The 17,930-nt window shown below is 36.1% G+C and overlaps 2 protein-coding genes and 1 long non-coding RNA gene across 4 annotated transcripts; 2 read left to right on the forward strand and 1 right to left on the reverse strand.

Moving 5' to 3' along the window:
• Positions 1 to 780: 780 nt before the first annotated feature.
• On the forward strand, positions 781 to 10,244 carry LOC127254216 (protein ROOT HAIR DEFECTIVE 3 homolog 1-like). Of its 2 annotated transcripts, XM_051279197.1 has the most exons (24): positions 781 to 927; positions 2,774 to 2,845; positions 3,584 to 3,733; positions 3,937 to 4,003; positions 4,098 to 4,200; positions 4,673 to 4,743; positions 4,852 to 4,915; positions 4,999 to 5,064; positions 5,162 to 5,209; positions 5,307 to 5,369; positions 5,463 to 5,519; positions 5,698 to 5,856; positions 5,950 to 6,018; positions 6,114 to 6,205; positions 6,515 to 6,593; positions 6,865 to 7,030; positions 7,475 to 7,599; positions 7,904 to 8,166; positions 8,283 to 8,379; positions 8,472 to 8,630; positions 8,832 to 8,936; positions 9,077 to 9,171; positions 9,302 to 9,398; positions 9,727 to 10,244. In XM_051279197.1, exons 2-24 carry the CDS (start codon positions 2,842 to 2,844, stop codon positions 9,961 to 9,963), a joined length of 2,436 nt encoding a protein of 811 aa, XP_051135154.1. In that variant the 5' UTR covers positions 781 to 927; positions 2,774 to 2,841; the 3' UTR covers positions 9,964 to 10,244. The 2 variants fall into 2 exon arrangements, with proteins under 2 accessions (XP_051135154.1, XP_051135155.1); XM_051279198.1 differs by lacking the exon at positions 2,774 to 2,845 and having other exon boundaries at positions 836 to 927.
• LOC127254221 (uncharacterized) lies at positions 9,797 to 14,244 on the reverse strand. Its single transcript, XR_007839429.1, has 2 exons — positions 14,102 to 14,244; positions 9,797 to 9,913 (listed from the first exon to the last, which is right to left on the reverse strand). It is a non-coding gene; the product is annotated as an uncharacterized LOC127254221 (long non-coding RNA).
• Positions 13,830 to 17,517, forward strand: LOC127254218 (protein HOTHEAD). Its single transcript, XM_051279201.1, has 6 exons — positions 13,830 to 14,255; positions 14,489 to 14,882; positions 15,614 to 15,924; positions 16,005 to 16,390; positions 16,485 to 17,053; positions 17,156 to 17,517. Exons 1-6 carry the CDS (start codon positions 14,135 to 14,137, stop codon positions 17,208 to 17,210), a joined length of 1,836 nt encoding a protein of 611 aa, XP_051135158.1. The 5' UTR covers positions 13,830 to 14,134; the 3' UTR covers positions 17,211 to 17,517.
• The last annotated feature ends 413 nt before the right edge of the window (positions 17,518 to 17,930 follow it).

A 17,930-nucleotide genomic window follows, 5' to 3' on the forward strand; every position in this document is an offset into this window, starting at 1 on the left:
AAAGACATTGGGAGGTGCTTTACGATTTAAACATGGGTTAGAAGAGTGGGAAAATCTGTCGGGCAGTGACATATGGGAAATTCAAGAACTCGAACAAGAAATTTTTGTCTTTTTATTTTGAGTTATAATGAGTTGTCCCCATCCCTAAAACGTTGTTTCTCATATTGTGCCATCTTCCCTAAAGACTTTGTGATGAATGTGGAAGATCTTATAAGACATTGGAGAGTTGGAGATAAGAAGAATGCGGTCATCGAGTGCAAGATGCACGACGTAGTTCATGATTTTGCTCGATCTGTAAGGAAAGGGAAAAGTAATATCAAATCTAGACAATTAGATTGAGTGAACTGGAAAACTGATTCACTTGAGGTAGCTACACTTGATAGAAACATCGATAAAACTGCTGAGCTGAAAATGATAATGATCTTAAAGTTGTATAACTTGAAATCCCTCATTTTGCAACGATGTGAGCTGGAAGAGATCCCTAAAGAAATCGGGAATTTGATTGAATTGAGGCACTTGGACTTGAGCCGGACCGACTCTATTCAAGTGTTACCAGAAAGTATATATGACTTGGAAGATTGTTCAAACTTGACATCATTGCCTCCTCTAGGAAAACTGCCATGTTTGGAAGTGCTTGAGGTTTCTATGGCTGCAAAACTGGAGATTTTGGGACCAGATTTTCTTGGAATAACAGTGGATGACGATGATGATAAGTTGGGTATTATTGGATCATCTTCATCTGCAGAAGGAGCTTCCCCTGCCCTTTCCATATTTCCATGCCTGCAAACCTTGAAGGTGTCTCGTCTCCTGCACAAGGCATCGCCATTGGAGGAGCTGATCATTGAAGGATCCCCTAGAGTTGCAGAACAGTATGAGAAGGCAACCAAAAATGATTCTTCTCGCAAATTCTTATCCCCAGGGACGAAGGTAACCATAATTGAATAAGCATCGATCGTGTGGAATATCACATTCAAGCTCTTAAAATATTATTATGTAATGTGCATACACACTTCTTAATTTTATCTACTCCTACGGATAGTTGTATTACTCTTGATGAGTTTGAAAAAAAATTGGTTTGAATTTGCTATGAAAATAATGTTTGACGGGTGTTTTGTGAAAGAAAGAAATATACAATTTTTTTTTTTAAATATGTAGAAATATGAAAAATTTTGTTAAAGAAACATCCAATGTGTGTATTTAAATATATATATACATATGTAGTATGTGTTACATGATTTGAGTGATAGGATGATTATAAATCATTGGTGTTATATGCCATAAGTTTTTAGCAATATTTATTATTTATATTTTTAAAAATTTAGATTGAAGAAAAGTCTAAATTATATATATTTACACTTTAAAAACCAACTAAATCCTACATAATCACAATTGAATTAGTATTTTTGAGTGTAACGTTTTCATAAATAATATTAAAAAATTCAATATATATACTATTAACACAATATCTATTATATGTTTTATTTATAAATAATTTAATATAAAATATTATTTTTTATATTATTAATACAATTATTAATATATAATATAATAAACACATAATTTTAAAATATAAAGTGAACAAACCCACAATAACTGAAAAAAATGTTATATATTTGAATTAGTTCCAAAAAGAGGACATAATATGAAGCAGAAATATTAAATCATCGGTGAACGGGTTGTCGTGTTGTTGAAACCAGTAGGTGTATGTGCACAAATAAGTGCAAAACAAGAACAAACAACACACACAATTTGTTAATCCAATTCGGTGTTAAAACCTATATTTTATAATGTCAATCCAGCAGTTTTTTTTTTAACTAAATCAAACATTTGATTTTACAGTGTTCAAGACACCAAACAAATTTATCCTATCTATGTTTTACAAATACAGACTGATTGGATGTTACTTGCTGTCAAGCTAAAAGTAAAGTTACATATCAGTTGATTATCTTATTCGATTTCGACTCCATAAACTTTTTTTGGTCAATTTTAAAGTTTCATAAATTCACCTCTCAATGCTCTATAAAGTTGAGAGAACAAAATAAACTCAACAAATAGCACCCCAATCAATTCAAACGCTTGTATAAAAAACAAAATATACACTCTCCATACCAAAACAAATATGGCCGGTATGCATATTTTGATAAATGTGTATGAGACAATTAATGTCATGTATGACGAGAGAGACACTATTGACTTTTTCTACATGTCCTCTTAACGAGACAAGTTTGTCTGTTTCATTTCAATGTGTATAACATAAGTTTCAATGCAATCAAGGTAGACAATTAGGTCAACTTTCTGTATGTTTACAAATTTTTCAAAATGGTGTTAATAAGTTGCAACAACTTACCTATTTGTTCATATGTCGAAAATAGATGGAAAAAAGAATTATTATTATTATTTTTTTTATAATATAACAGAAAATATTTGTTAGCATGTTAAAATTTTTTGGAAAAGCTAGAGAAAGTCAATCCAAACAAACAAGTAATTTAAAAAAATAATAAAATAAAATAAGCTACAAAAATAGAACATTATTTTCGGTGTTTTCTTTTTTTTACCAAAAATAAAATGCTATTTTCTTACGGTAAATTTTGGTTCCGTACGTACGTATGTATATACATACGACGAGTATACGTATGGAAGCTTTCATCTGAAAAGCAACCGTTTATGTGGAAACAAATTAAAGAGACGCATAATATGTTTTGTGTGCATGAAGATGATCATGAAGTAATCCTCCGTTGCTTGCATTGCGATTCGCTTTAATTTTCTTCTCCAGTTATCTGATTTCCCTGCGTCGATCGGAATTGGAATTGGAATCGGAAGATTCCTTTGTTCGTTCATCACATGGGTGAGTCATCGATTTGATTCAGTTTCTTCCGCACAAGTTTTATGCACAGCAATCAATGCTCTGCTATTGAAATGCAAATGACGAGGTCTTATTAGACGTTTTATCTCTGTCAATGAGAAAATTTTTAAAATGTATTTGTTTTGTCGATTTCAATGACAGATTGACTGGTGTTTGTTTCTGCTTTTGCTTTGGATTGTAAATCGCATGATTGTTGCCTTAGATATGCTTTTAATTTATTTTATAACCTAGCCAGAGCTAATGCATGATCTCGTTGGCTCCTAAGTTAGGGATTGATCTTACGGTAATTTTTGGAGATTGAAAATTGGAATCCTAAGCTATGATGATTGAGGTAGATGTACGATAATCTATCTGATCGATCAACCTTCTGCCACACCAACAATAACTGTTTCAAAAATAAACTTTTGTGCCATTTCCAGAGTGATTCATCCCTTTTTTTTTCTCTTTTTTTTTTGTCTATGTTGTGGGTGACTTCACGTTAACAATGAAATTCCGAGTCACTGAAAAGTAAAGCTCCCACACACACACACATGCGCGCACACATTATAACGCTATATTACTCTATAATCTAATGATTCTATAGAGATGGATCCATGCTCCTAGGCCAGTTGGTGATAGTAATAATATTTGATTGATGATTCCTTTTTATTGTTAAGGGAATAAATGAATCATCATATTTTATAGTTCTTTGTTCTGATTAATCTATTACTGTGACTACAGATGAAAGCAAACCTTGTTGTTCAACTCACCTCATTGATGGAGATGGCACTTTTAACACAGAAGGGCTTGAAAAATTCACGAAGGAAGTTAAACTTGCAGAATGTGGGCTTTCATATGCTATAGTATCCATAATGGGTCCTCAGAGTAGCGGTATATTTTGTGTATCTTTGACAGATTTTTGCGTTGATTAAACTAAGTCTTATTGAGTTACTAACTTATTTATAAATTTTTTAATTTAATTTAATTTTTTTCCTTTTAGTTATTTTTGTGTTTTTGGCTACTCAAATTTTACTGCTGATGATAATGTGGATTACAGCATTAGTTTTGTGAGCAAATAATGGACTTATTGACAGGGAAGAGTACATTGCTGAATAACCTGTTCCAGACTGATTTCAGAGAAATGGATGCTTTTAAAGGAAGGCACGCACTTATGATGGACTCACCTCTCGTGTCATTTATTGGCCCGTTAATATCAATTGCTTGAAAATTCTTGACAGTATCTAATATTCATCAGGTCTCAAACTACAAAAGGTATATGGATGGCACGATGCGTGGGCATTGAACCTTGTACTATTGTGATGGATTTAGAGGGTACTGATGGAAGAGAAAGAGGAGAGGTCTGCCATATTTCCTTCCCAATAAAAATATGTTAATGTTGATCTATGCAGTTGTTGTTTGAAGCATTCATTCTGGCACATGCTGCATTTCATGCTTTGACATCTTCATCTATATTTTTCTGTTAATAATTTGGCTCTACCTACCCGTGTTGTTATGTTCCTTTTGATTCCACACAGCTAAATGATGATTAAGTTTCTCTGCCTTGTCTATGGATACATAAAACAGATAGTTCTTTCTTTTTAGTGTAAACTTTTTCTAGAGTTCTTATTCTACTGCAAGGATTAGTATCAGGAACATAATCTGGGACTAAATCAATCTGTTGCATTGTATCAGTGAATGCTCAATTATATAACTATATATATTATATATTGAAATTAAATAAAACCGAAAAATATATAATATGTTCCTGGCATTCAATTACGATCCTGACATTAATTTCTATTGCTTTCCAACTTCTTTGTTGTTTTTCAGGATGATACTACATTTGAGAAGCAGAGTGCTCTTTTTGCACTTGCCATATCGGATATAGTACTAATAAATATGTAAGGATGATGAGCTGATTAGTAATGATATGATTGTCTTTAGCAAATAATGATCTACAGGTGACTTTTGCTTCTTTCTCTGAGTTAATTCTCTAATAATCTTCTCAGGTGGTGTCATGACATTGGCCGTGAGCAAGCTGCGAATAAGCCCCTCTTAAAGACCGTTTTCCAGGTGCCCGCAGACGTGTTTGGTGCACGTCTGTTATGCAATTTATGAATGCTTTACTGATTTTACATTGCAATATGCTGCTGCAGGTTATGATGAGATTGTTCAGCCCACGTAAGACAACTCTGTTGTTTGTTATTCGTGATAAAACAAGGGTGTGCACTTTTTTCAATCTTATTTCTTGTGTAATTTAATTTGTTGCATTTTTTCATGTTGCTATACACATTTCTGTTCACTCTTAAATTATTATAGACACCTTTGGAAAACTTAGAACCAGTTTTGAGGGAAGATATTCAGAAGGTACATCATTCTATTTTTTCATGCATGCTCAATGTTTTTCGCATACTTGCTTTCTAACTCTTCCTCTGTGCTTTTCTTTCTGCGACTTACTGGGAAGATATGGGATGCTGTTCCTAAACCAGAAGCTCACAAGGAAACACCACTGAGCGAATTTTTCAATGTAAGATCAGGATGTGTTAGGACATTCTATAATGTCTTTCCAAACTTAAAATGAAAATGTGACAGAGTCCACTCCTGAATTTGTAAATTGCAGGTTGAAGTTGTGGCTCTTTCCAGTTTTGAAGAGAAGGAAGAACAATTTAGAGAGCAGGTTGACGTTTGAAATTTTTTAATTTTTAAGATATCTTGCAAATATGCCACTGCCTTAACTCATCATAGATTGGCAAGATATGTGTGAATACTTTCTTTTTAGAGACAGGTTGATACTTTATATATTACTGAAAACTTGAACCTTACATTTGATTTATTCTTCACATCCTCATTTAAAGGTGGCAAATTTGAGAAGCCGATTTTTCCATTCTATTGCTCCGGGGGGTCTTGCTGGGGATAGGCGTGGTGTCATTCCTGCTTCTGGTTTTTCATTCAGTGCAGAGCAGATATGGAAAATTATTAAGGAGAATAAGGACCTTGACCTACCTGCTCACAAGGTTATGATTTAATACATTTTTTCTAAGGTGAGAAGTGAAGGAAGCTTAGTATTTACTATTGAATTTTAATAAATTTTGTTGGTACATTTGTAGGTCATGGTTGCCACTGTTCGCTGTGATGAGATTGCTAATGAAAGATACGCTTCTTTTGTGGCAAACGAAGTACATCTCCTATGAAATCTGTAGCTTTTATTAGTAGTTCCTTTTATATTAAAGTGAAAACTGTATATTGATAAATTATCAATCCGTACGTGCAGGAGTGGCACGAATTAGAAGAAACGGTACAATCAGAATCAGTGCCAGGGTTTGGGAAGAAGCTCAGCTCGATCCTTCATGATGGTTTATCACAGTAAGTGAAGCATTTTTTTATGACAATTTCTTTGGTGGCTGAAGGATCAATTTAGTCACATACTATCATATCAGAGGTTAGCAAAACATTGAAGAATTTGTCAACTTACTGCAGGAGTTAGTATGTCAATATGATTATGGACAAGATACCATTATGTTGAATCTGTTTTATCACACGAAAGAAGTAAACTGTTAGACTATGGTTGGAATCTGATTTTCTTTTTTTTTTTTTTTGTATCCTTCAGTGATAGAACATGAAAATGAGATGTTGAGGTCATTGTGAATGTATTGAATTTTTTGGTTTTTGTAGGTATGATGCAGAGGCAACATTTTTCGATGAAGGTGTCAGAACTGCAAAGAGAAAACTGCTGGAAGAAAAACTTTTGCAAGTAAGAATTATTGATGTTGATATATTAGTTTCTTTCCTGCTTGTGCAGAAATGAAGCACCTTAACGTGAAGTATTTAGCTTACATAAGACTATAATAGTCCTCTTTTGCATGTACTTGATAGTCCTGTGATATTTCTAACAGTACATCTACTCTTATTAGATGAGAGTTGGGATGCTGTCATTGTTTATTCATACGAGTTGAACTCTTCCATCAGCCACCTCTTTTCACTCCTTTTGCACTTACAGCTTGTTCCTGTTTATGTTGCAACAGCTTGTCCAACCAGCATACAACTTAATGTTGGGACACATTCGCCATGGAATCCTGGATAAATTCAAAATAGCATTTGAGAGTGCTTTGAATGACGGAAAAGGTTTTGCTGCAGCTGCTCGTGATTCTACTGAGCATTTTATGTCACAGTTTGATGAAGAATCTGCAGGTACAGTTATTGATAAGAAACATCAGATCTGGACATGAAGTTTCTGCACTGACATAATAATGCAGCTAATTTTTGCTCTACGTAAACTTAACTCCTTAAGGCAATTCAAATTGATGTTGGTATCTTCTATTCTTCTATGTATAACTACTTATTATTTTCTTTTGTTTGCAAAGCTTTCTCATTGATGTTCATCATAAAACTGATTTGATGTATAGAATAAATTATTTTTTCTAGTTTTTGGGAATTATACCGGCTCATTCAGCAATAAGAAAAAGTTTTTATAGAATGCAGAGATTATGAAGCGGTAAGAATGTACCCCTAGATAGACTGGTTAATCCATTTGGAAAAGCACAATAAAAATAGTGACTGCAGCTAAAGCGAAGACTTGTGCAAGATATCCTTGATATAGTAGTTGTAATTGATGTATTACTTTCTGCTTTGTAGCCACTGAGATTGAGCAAGCTAGTTGGGACTCTTCTAAAGTAAGAGAGAAACTTCGACGCGACATAGATGCTCATGTTGCCGCTGCTCGGGAGGCAAAGCTATCTGAGCTTACAACCATGTATGAGGTATGGACTAGGTCATGTTAGATTTGATTGGCACCTTCAAGCCACTAAGATATTTCATAAAAGATTGAACTACTAAGATATATCTGGAAAATCATGGATTTCTGCAACAATGCATCACTACGATAATAAATTTTATATTTATAAAAAGGAATCAGTAGCTTTCAAATGTGAACAGATGTATCTAATACATTGTCTATGAAGTGGATAGTAGGATTCGAGTTTCTATTCTGGTAGTATTTTTGGTTTGTTTTGTCTTCTTAGATTATGTGATTACTGCTTTCTCACCAGTAAGTTTTATGTGCAGAAAAAATTAAACGATGCAATATCCGCGCCTGTAGAGGCATTGCTAGATGAAGCTAGCGAGGATACATGGCCCTCAATTAAAAAACTTCTGCAGCGTGAGACTGAAAAAGCTGTTACAGGGTTTTATAGTGCGCTTGCTGGTTTCGAAATAGATGATATAACCAAGGACAAAATGCTTGCAAGTTTGGAAGGATATGCAAAAGTGTTAGTTGAAACCAAGGCTAAAGAAGAAGCTGGAAGGGTTTTGATCCGTATGAAAGACAGGTATTTGCTATGGTGTGATCAAAATCTAGATGATCATGCAATTCAATATTGTTTCACTTCTTTATATTTTGTTGGTTCATGTTTTGAATGGGAATATATGGGGGTACCATTGGCAGGTTCTTAACACTATTTAGTCAAGATAAAGACTCAATGCCACGACTTTGGACTGGAAACGAAGACATTCGAGCAATCACCAAAACTGCTCGCTCTTCTGTATGTTCTTTACTGACATTTACTTTTGGTAATCAAATTGGATATTATTTGTTTTCCTTCCTAACAAATGGTTCGTTTGCTTCTCATTCCAGTCTTTGAAGCTACTTGCTGTAATGGCTGTTGTTCGTCTGGATGATGATGTTGATAATGTCGACAATACCTTGTCGCTTGCCCTCATGGATCCTAAACCGGCAGCTTCCAACAATAAGAGCGGCAGTGTGGATCCTCTTGCATCAAGCACTTGGGATAAGGTATTAACTTGAATACTAGTATGGAACTCCAGAATTAAAGTGCCTCATTGATGATGTTCATCTGAATGTGTTCCATATGCCAACACATGTAAACTTCTTGACTTGCATTTTTGTTGCTAGATCATTTTTAGAGCTTATAGTGATCAAGTATATCATAACAATAGGCAAAAATATTTATCTCATTCAAAACTTTAACGCCAGGTTCCGCCGTCTAGAACCTTGTTAACACCAGTCCAATGTAAATCTTTGTGGAGGCAATTCAAAACTGAGACTGAGTACACAGTTAGCCAAGCCATTGCTGCACAGGTAAACTTACTATGAAACTACTTCAGGAAAAACCACATGCTACGCATAGATCATATTGTAGTACTTCTTGGTGACTCGATTTTTCATTCGAGTAACTTCATAGACAGATAGCTGATTGTTACTTATTTCAAAACTCTCAGGAGGCTAACATGCGAGGCAACAACTGGTTGCCACCTCCATGGGCAATTGCAGCATTACTCATCTTGGGTTTTAATGAATTTATGACCCTTTTAAGGTACTTACTGTATAAATTTTTGGCCACAGGCAATGGGTATACACCCATCAAAACAAAACGAGAAAGAACATATGATGATCAATATTTTATGTCTCTGACATCTGCTGAGTAAGTTTGTTTCTTTCAACAGAAATCCATTGTACGTGGGTGTCATATTTATTGGTTTTCTCCTTGTTAAGGCCTTGTGGGCGCAGTTAGACATCTCCCGCGAATTCCAGAATGGATTTGTAAGTTAACTCAGTTTATAAATGTATGGATCCCTCGATTTAAACTCGTGTTCTGTTTCTTCCGTATACAAACTAACATTGTATTCAGTGACATACTTTTCTCTGTGAAGCATCTAGTCTTCATCTTGAATGGTCTAGTGTTCTGCTAGTGATATTTGAAATGTTGGGAACATTCTTTATATTCTGTTTATTTGGTTTTCATTTCTGAACTTGGGGAGGACAATTACGAAAAATTTAAAACAAATATTGCTTTAATGTCTATCTACTTAGTATTTCTCATAACCTAAAGACTATACAGCCCTTAATGAGTTCTCTTGCATTTCTGCAGCTACCTGGAATTCTCTCAGTGTCCATGAAATTTCTTCCCACTGTTGTCAACCTTCTCAAGAAACTAGCTGAGGAGGGTCAAAAACAAACTACTACAGGCCCTCAGCAAAATCATCCAAATCCACCAAGGAGCAGTACAAGCAACTATAGCAACACATCGTCAAGTGCTTCTTCTGAGGTAACCTCATCTGAAAATGGAGACAAGTATAACTCCACTGGACATCAAAAAGTTCAATAAGCTGCCAAATTAATCTCATGTTAAAAGCACGAGGAATTTACTGTGTAGAAGCATGAAATGAGCACATCAAGAAAGTATAGGATCTCTTCTTCTTAGTTTTCGCCACAAAAGTTTCTGCAGATTTTAGGATTTTTACTAACACAGCCTAGATTGCGATTCATTTTCCTACTTGTAGAAGTTATTTCCTATGTTACTACATATCTGAGTATACTTGATTCTTTAAATGACAAATATGATTCTTTGTAATAACTTCACATCTGTTATCAATACCATCTTTTATATACTTTGTCCAAGCAATAATCTTATCTACAGCGCATTGATTTGCCTGACTCAATAGTTTAACTTGCTACATGTAGATCCATTTTTTTCTGATTCTTTTCTTCCTTGATTAAGCTCCCCTTATAATCTTATATTGAATAACATTAACTGCAACTTGATACAGGTCCGGACATGTTCAAACCTTATAAACTAGCTTTTGCTACTAAGATATAGATGAATAACTTGAATGGCCTTCCTAATTATGTGCAAAATGTAGCTCAAATATTTTGAATTAGAGGTTGAACTTAGCTTGGAGGCGAATAATGTCAGCCTAGCACAATCATACACATAAAAACTAGGGTGCAACAGCTACTGAGGTTATTATTTGATCAAAGCATACCTACAAATCTAGAGGAGCAATAATCTCATTTTTATTTATTAGATTGTTACGCATTATTTATATTAAAATTATTATTATGCATAGAAACAGCAATGGAGCTTAGAATTACTGTTATGTTTCACAAATCAACTTATGAAATTGGTCCACATTTAGACTTTCGTTCAGCTGAGACTTCAATGCTTTACATTCTCTTGAATTAGTAGTTTCCGTCGAAGGCACGCATATAGCAAAATGACAAATTTGCCCTTGCAATTACATCCTCCAGATGCATCCATAAAGCCTCAAAATTAAATCTCCTTGTAATGACGCTAATACATTATTGCCCAATTTGATTGTGAGGTAGCTTAGCTGTTCCAGGCTAGCTTTCTCATCACATTTACTAAGTAAAACAAACAATTAATAACAAAATAAGAGTAACAAATTGTGAGTATTAATGGTTGTCATTGAGAAGTCAGTTGAGGCTGCAGGAGAGGGTCTTTAATTTGTAGGGACAAGTGCATTTGATGCATTGTGTCTTATTGTTGCCTGGCAACTTTCATGGGGCACCCTCTATATTATTATGATCATATCTTTATTTTTCTAGCAAAGGGGACACATATAAATTTACTTAGATTAGGAGCCCATATTCAAATAAAAATCAAAGACAAGGAACGCTATGAATCTAAAATCTTGATCATAGAATGCCCTTCTGTGCCCCAAGGTTCTGTAGCTTTGTGATATGTTCCATTTTGAGCCACAGAAGTGACCCTAACAATTCAAGAAGTACTATAAATAAAAGAGATAACATAGTCTTGTCATATAATGCAACTACTCACCCACTCCCAAACAAAATAACCATATAATGCACCTACCCACCCACCAACAAATACTTCCTTCAAATTAAAACATAATCCTTTTTTTTCAAGAATCAAAATGTCATTCCTGCCCCTAAAAATCATCATCCTTTTTGGAGGCTTGCAAAATTGTATCATCTATCAAAGCATATTTGAAGTTAATAGTAATTAGGGAAAATCCACAACACAAACAATGGTGTACCAAAGTGGAATATAAAGCCATGCAGTTATATGTCACTATGATCAACTAATTCCTAAAATTGGGAAAATATGTAATTAAACAAGATTAGACAGATGTCGATATTTGAATGGGCAGTTGTGATCTTCTCTTTAAATACATATATTAACATGAAGAAAAAGACATTACCTCACATAATTTGTGTAATGTTAGTTACCCGTAAAAATCTAAAAGCCTTCAAAATCTATATGAATTACTAACTATTTTCCACTTTCATCAAAGTAAATGTCAATTCTTGATTTGAGTCCATTTCAAGCACTTTTTTTGGTGTTTCCCTAAAATGAAATGCCAAAATGCAATATGGACCACAGATTACCTCTTCCATTGTTCACAAGATGGAATCAATCAGGCCAAAAAATAGTTTGACTTCCCCATAATTAATTCCTAAATAAATTTCCCTATCAGTAAAAGATGATATAATGTGTACCACTAGAAAATGGATGTATAGAGATGAAGAGTTGGGTGTGTTATCTCACATATACATAGTTAGTTATATATATATATATGTATGTATCACAATGTTTGAAAGCTGTGGTTAAATTTTAGGTGTATTTCCAGCTAGCAAATTGACAGTTTTCATGTGCATTTGTCTCACTGCAGTGAATGTGGCAGTTTTGAGTAATGAGGCTGAATAGTAAAATGGGATTTCAAATTTTAAATAGAATTTATATGTACTGTATATAAATTAATATTACAACTATAAAATCTTTAGAAAAGTCAAAGCAATCCCCTAAGTTTAGTGATAATAACTAAAGGAAACAGTTTATAGTTGTGTATAGATTTTGGTTTTATGGCCCCAAAATCAAATGGTGCAATTCTTGATGAGTTCTATTTTGAGCAAAAGGACAATGGGTTGGCAAGTAACAAATGAAATCTTGAAAAATATTTTAAAATACACACACACATATATATATATATATAGATAATGTATGCATGTAATAAGGAGTGGCTATCAATGTGTCCACTTGTCCTGCTTACAATGACTGCATATGAAACTAAAACATTGTGATGATTCAATAATAATGAAAGTGGTCTGGAGGCTTCTTTATTGTTTGATTTTGGTGTCACACAATAAATCATTTTTTCTTTTTTTAAAAAATTATCAAATCAAATACTTATTTTTCATTTAATATAATTCCTCCATCCGGCCTTAAGGTAAACACTTTAGTGAGGACTGAGAACCCTACCTATTTAAATTCAAATTTTTATTATTCTCAAACCCAAATCCAAACCTTAAAATCTAAGTATACAATTGCCTAATAAATATTAAAATCAGCACTTTTAACAATTTTCAAGTAAATAATGCAAGAAACTCAATCGAGCCTATATTTAGCAACAAAACAAAAAAGATTCCATGTAATCAAAGGTGATCTCATGCATTCTATAAATGTATAACTTATTTCCTAAAATACTCAATGTAAAACAATCCCATATGCCAAATCCCAAATCCCAAATACAAATACACAATTACATATACTATGAAAGCTTCACACACACAGATTTATAGAACTAAATAATTGCTTCTTTATTTCCTCTCAATATTATATCAGAATTCCAAAAAAACCGCTGTAACTTCCCAACTCTTCACATATAGGTATTAAAACACTCACCAGCAATTAGTTCAATGGTGCACACACACACAGAGTTATACATACATATATATATATATATTTATATATTCTAATAATGCAACATGTACAAAGAAAAGCTTGCGGGTTGGTTAGAGTATTTAATGCAACCCTGAAATTTTCCTTTCAAGATAACAGTGCAATAATAAAGGGTGTGTTTGGTTTGTGTTTATGTATTGTGTTTAAATAATAGTTTAATTGTGAGAATTGCATAGTAAAGATTGATTTTTTATATATTTTTTTTAAAGAACAGGACCAAATAATTAAATAAAAAGCTAAAGAAGGGTGAAAATAGCAGGCTGGCGTTTTGTGAGCTGTCCATTAAGTGAGTACCAATTCTCTCATCATCAACCAAACCAAGTTCAAAAAGCAGCTAAGCCATTATGTAAAAAAACCATCATTGATGATCTCTCCAACTGTGGCATTTAATTTCCTCATTGATTGCCATCCATTTTCCAACTTGGGGGATTTCTGTGCGTCATTTATTATGCACTCAGCTTCTTTTGTTCAAAAACAAATACATGAAATTATGCACCCCTAATGGGTGTATCCAGTCCCACCCCCTAAGACTAATTTACAACCTACATATAAATATACACAGAAGACTCTCAATCTTGAATGTGTATGTGTGTGTGTATATATATATCTCTCTGTGTGTGTGCATAAAATTTAGGGAAACGCAGGAACACAAGCCAACCAGTAATAGCCACATCAAGAAAACTTGGTGAATAATTTTTTCTGCAGGAAGAGAAGGAGAGAAGGTGAATTGAAGTAGTAGTACCTTGTTTGTTTGTGGGTTTTTTTAATCTCTCCAATGGCTTTGCTTGGTGGCGGTGGCTCTGCAGCATCAGCATCAGCAGCAGCAGCTGCTGCTGCTGCTGCCCTCTACCTGCATTTACTTGTTTGGTTCACCACTGTGCTCACTTTCTGTCAAGGTTGGTTCTTCTTTGCCACCTCTCTCGAAAATCCTAAATTCTTCATTGCAAGTCCTTCTGATGAATGTTAAGATTAATGTTAAGATCGCTTCTGATGTTATGATCGAGGATGTATTGATCCTGTCGATGAAGATCAATGCTGCTCTCTTTTGAGACGAATTTTGTGTTTTTTGGTTGTTTTCTCTGCCAAACAGTGCCTTACATTGAATTTTGCCCTAATTCCCAAATTGCAGGTACGCCGTACGAGCATCCCGCCCAATACCGCTACCCTTTCATCGGTCCGGCGAGCTCGTTCTCTTCCGGCGGCCAATCCTCCGCCTCGGGGAGCGGCGGCGAAGCCGCCATGTCCTACGACTACATAATCGTCGGCGGAGGCACGGCGGGATGCCCCCTCGCCGCCACGCTCTCCCGGAATTTCAGCGTCCTGCTGCTGGAACGGGGAGGGACGCCATTTGCCAATTCCAACGTCTCCTTTATGCAGAACTTCCACATCACCTTGGCCGACATCTCGCCGACGTCGGCGTCGCAGATGTTCATCTCCACCGACGGCGTCTTCAATTCCAGAGCCAGGGTTTTGGGCGGCGGCACTTGTATCAATGCCGGATTTTACACCCGCGCAGGCACAAGGTACAACTCCACCCCCGGCTCTTCATTTGCTCACGAGCTCCCGGGACCTCGAAACCAGATGGATCCACACCGTCAACGGTGCGGATCCATCTGGCTCTGAGATCCCAGGAGCTCCCAAGAATCACCCACCAAAATGATCTTTTTAATTAGTGAGAAAAGAACCAAACAAAGCAAAATCCAAATTAAATTGCTTAACAAAGAATCGATACGGAGTATGGGAACACATCAATACGATTGAATGCAGACACGTGGGGTTAGGTTACTGCCATTAATATCAAATAACCACCAAACAGTATACTTTCTTGTCAATCCATGGATTTTTTCACTTCAATTATTTTTTTGAAGTTGTGCCAAAAAGATTTGAATCCCATTATAGAAAAGCTGGTTAATATCCAATTTTGCAATGTAGATTGAGACGTGGGAAGAATTTTTATTGTCATTCAATGTACAGTTTACAGTTTTCTTTGTTGACTCTTTGGTGGACCTGAAAAAACAGTTAGACAGCAGCAAGATAACAAGAAAAATCATTTCTTTTGTGTAGATCATCCAAACCATTGATTTGATTGTATTTCTTCTTCTTGTTCTTTGGATTTTTTCTTGTCAAGGCTGTGTTCTCTTCTCTATTGTTATGTTTATAGATTAAAAAGTGATCGATGTTTTGTAAGAAAAACAAACATTTTTCCGATGTTTTTGCTACTTTGGGATTCATTTAGATCAATGTAATGTTGCAGCTACATAAGGAGTGTAGGTTGGGATGAAAAACTGGTGAATGAGTCGTTCCCCTGGGTCGAGAAGCAGATCGTTCATCGACCCGACTTCCCGCCATGGCAGCAAGCCGTTAAAGACAGCCTAGTCGAGGTCGGGGTCTCGCCATTCAACGGGTTCACTTACGACCACATCTACGGCACCAAAGTCGGCGGAACCATCTTCGACAGGTTTGGTCGTCGCCACACGGCTGCCGAGCTTCTCGCCTCAGCTAATCCCGAAAACCTCCAAGTATTAGTCCATGCCACAGTTCAGAAAATCGATTTCGACACATCAGGTAAATGTAACCCCGAAAACTTTTGAAACTGCAAGTTTTATGAACACCAAAAATATCTCGATTGATGAAATGATATATAGGTAAAAGGCCGAGGGCGGTCGGAGTGACGTTCAAGGACGAAAACGGGAAGTTGCATAAAGCCGTGGTGTCGAAAAGGGCTGGGAGCGAAGTCATCCTGTCGTCCGGCGCCATCGGGAGCCCCCACATGCTTCTGCTCAGCGGCATTGGCCCGAAGAACGATCTCGAAAAATTCGACATCCCCATCGTGCTCGATAACGAGTTCGTCGGGAAGGGAATGGCAGATAATCCCCTCAACACAATTTTCGTCCCGAGCAAGAACCCCGTCAAGATGTCGTTGATACAAACCGTCGGGATTACCAAGTTGGGAGTGTACATCGAGGCTAGCTGCGGTTTCGGGCAATCCACCGATAGCATTCATCGAGACCACGGAATTGCTTCCGCCGAGGTTCGTCGAGAAACTCGAAAAAAAAAAAAAAAAAAATCTTCACTTTCTTCTTATTGTCGTTGTAGACGTAACTTTGTGTTGCGTTTATAAACAGATAGGCCAGCTGTCAACGATCCCTCCGAAGCAACGAACGCACGCAGCAATTCACGAGTTTCGTAGTCGAAAGCGAGACCTTCCGTACGAGGCGTTCCAGGGTGGTTTCATCTTGGAGAAGATCGCGCTGCCAAAGTCGAGGGGACAGATCAGCCTCAACAACACGAACGTCGACGACAACCCGTTGATCACGTTCAATTACTTTGAACACCCGGATGACTTGGCGCGGTGCGTCGACGGGATACGCATCATCGAGAAGATGGTGAAGTCGAAGCATTTCCTCAACTACACACAATACGACGAAGATGTCGTCGACAAACTCCTCAACATGAGCGTTCAAGCGAACGTAAATCTAATTCCTCGGCACACCAACGATACGGAATCGCTCGAACAGTTCTGCAAGGACACCGTGATCACGATCTGGCATTACCATGGAGGCTGCCACGTCGGGCAGGTCGTAAACCGGGATTATAAGGTGCTCGGAGTCGACAGGCTCCGCGTTATCGATGGCTCGACGTTCAAAGAATCTCCCGGGACTAATCCTCAGGCCACAGTCATGATGATGGGAAGGTAAATCGAGATGTACATTGTCGAATATCACAGCACATAATGTTAGCATTGCGTATCGATAACTAAACGAGGATTTTTTTGATCGGAAAATGACGAATGCAGGTACATGGGAGTGAAGATTCTGAGGGGGAGATTAGGCGAAGCAGCCGGGATATGACGAGTAGGCGACAGATATCGATTTTCGATCGAACGACGACGACGACGGACCGATCTTGATCTTGATCTTGATGTTAGGAAAGAGCTCTACTGTTATAATTCTTTTTAATCCTATTATTATTAGGTAGAAATTTGATGTAGAGTTGTAAGGATGAAATTCCTCCTGTCGTGTCCTGTGTGAAGATGTGAAAATAGGTGAACTCCATTTTGGTGTATCAATATGTTCTTTTCTTGTTGCTGTTATGTGTGAGTCACTTCTTTCTCTTTGCTCTTTGCTACTTCTTCATCTATATATCACTTTTGAGTCCTCTTTATTGCCTTTTATATTTTTTCTTTGTTGTTTTTCTGTCCCTTTTCTTTTTATTTTCAACTTTTTGCTAAGTGGGATTTTAGCGTGTTTGGTAATTTTAGCGTGATTGGTTTTATTTGAGGTTGAGTAACGTTTAAAGTAAGCATAAACTAAGAACTAACATTACTGTTTTCACTTACGAAGCAAATAATGAAATATGAATATGACACGAATGGCTCAATCAATGCCTTAGGATACATGAGATGAGCCCACATCTAAAAGGACCAGTTTTGGAAATGCATGTGTACATATTTAAGAGAATGTCGATTCTAAAAAAGGTTGTCTATTAAATTTTGAATTTTAAAGTAAGGATACACTCCTATGCCCAACATCATAATAGTTTGGAAATGCCGCAATTTAAAATTCAGCATT

The sequence above is a fragment of the Andrographis paniculata genome, unplaced genomic scaffold (assembly GCF_009805555.1).
Source record: "Andrographis paniculata isolate CXL003 unplaced genomic scaffold, ASM980555v1 Contig52END, whole genome shotgun sequence".
Lineage (NCBI taxonomy): Eukaryota > Viridiplantae > Streptophyta > Magnoliopsida > Lamiales > Acanthaceae > Andrographis > Andrographis paniculata.

Excerpts from the sequence above, each read along its gene's own strand:
- LOC127254216 (XM_051279197.1), top strand. Across the intron at positions 3,734-3,936 it reads AATGGGTCCTCAGAGTAGCG|GGAAGAGTACATTGCTGAAT; the intron begins GTATATTTTGTG and ends ACTTATTGACAG. Across the intron at positions 6,019-6,113 it reads CTTCTTTTGTGGCAAACGAA|GAGTGGCACGAATTAGAAGA; the intron begins GTACATCTCCTA and ends CCGTACGTGCAG.
- LOC127254218 (XM_051279201.1), top strand. The coding sequence starts at position 14,135 with ATGGCTTTGCTTGGTGGCGGTGGCTCTGCAGCATCAGCATCAGCAGCA. Across the intron at positions 14,883-15,613 it reads TACACCCGCGCAGGCACAAG|CTACATAAGGAGTGTAGGTT; the intron begins GTACAACTCCAC and ends GTAATGTTGCAG. Across the intron at positions 16,391-16,484 it reads ACGGAATTGCTTCCGCCGAG|ATAGGCCAGCTGTCAACGAT; the intron begins GTTCGTCGAGAA and ends GTTTATAAACAG.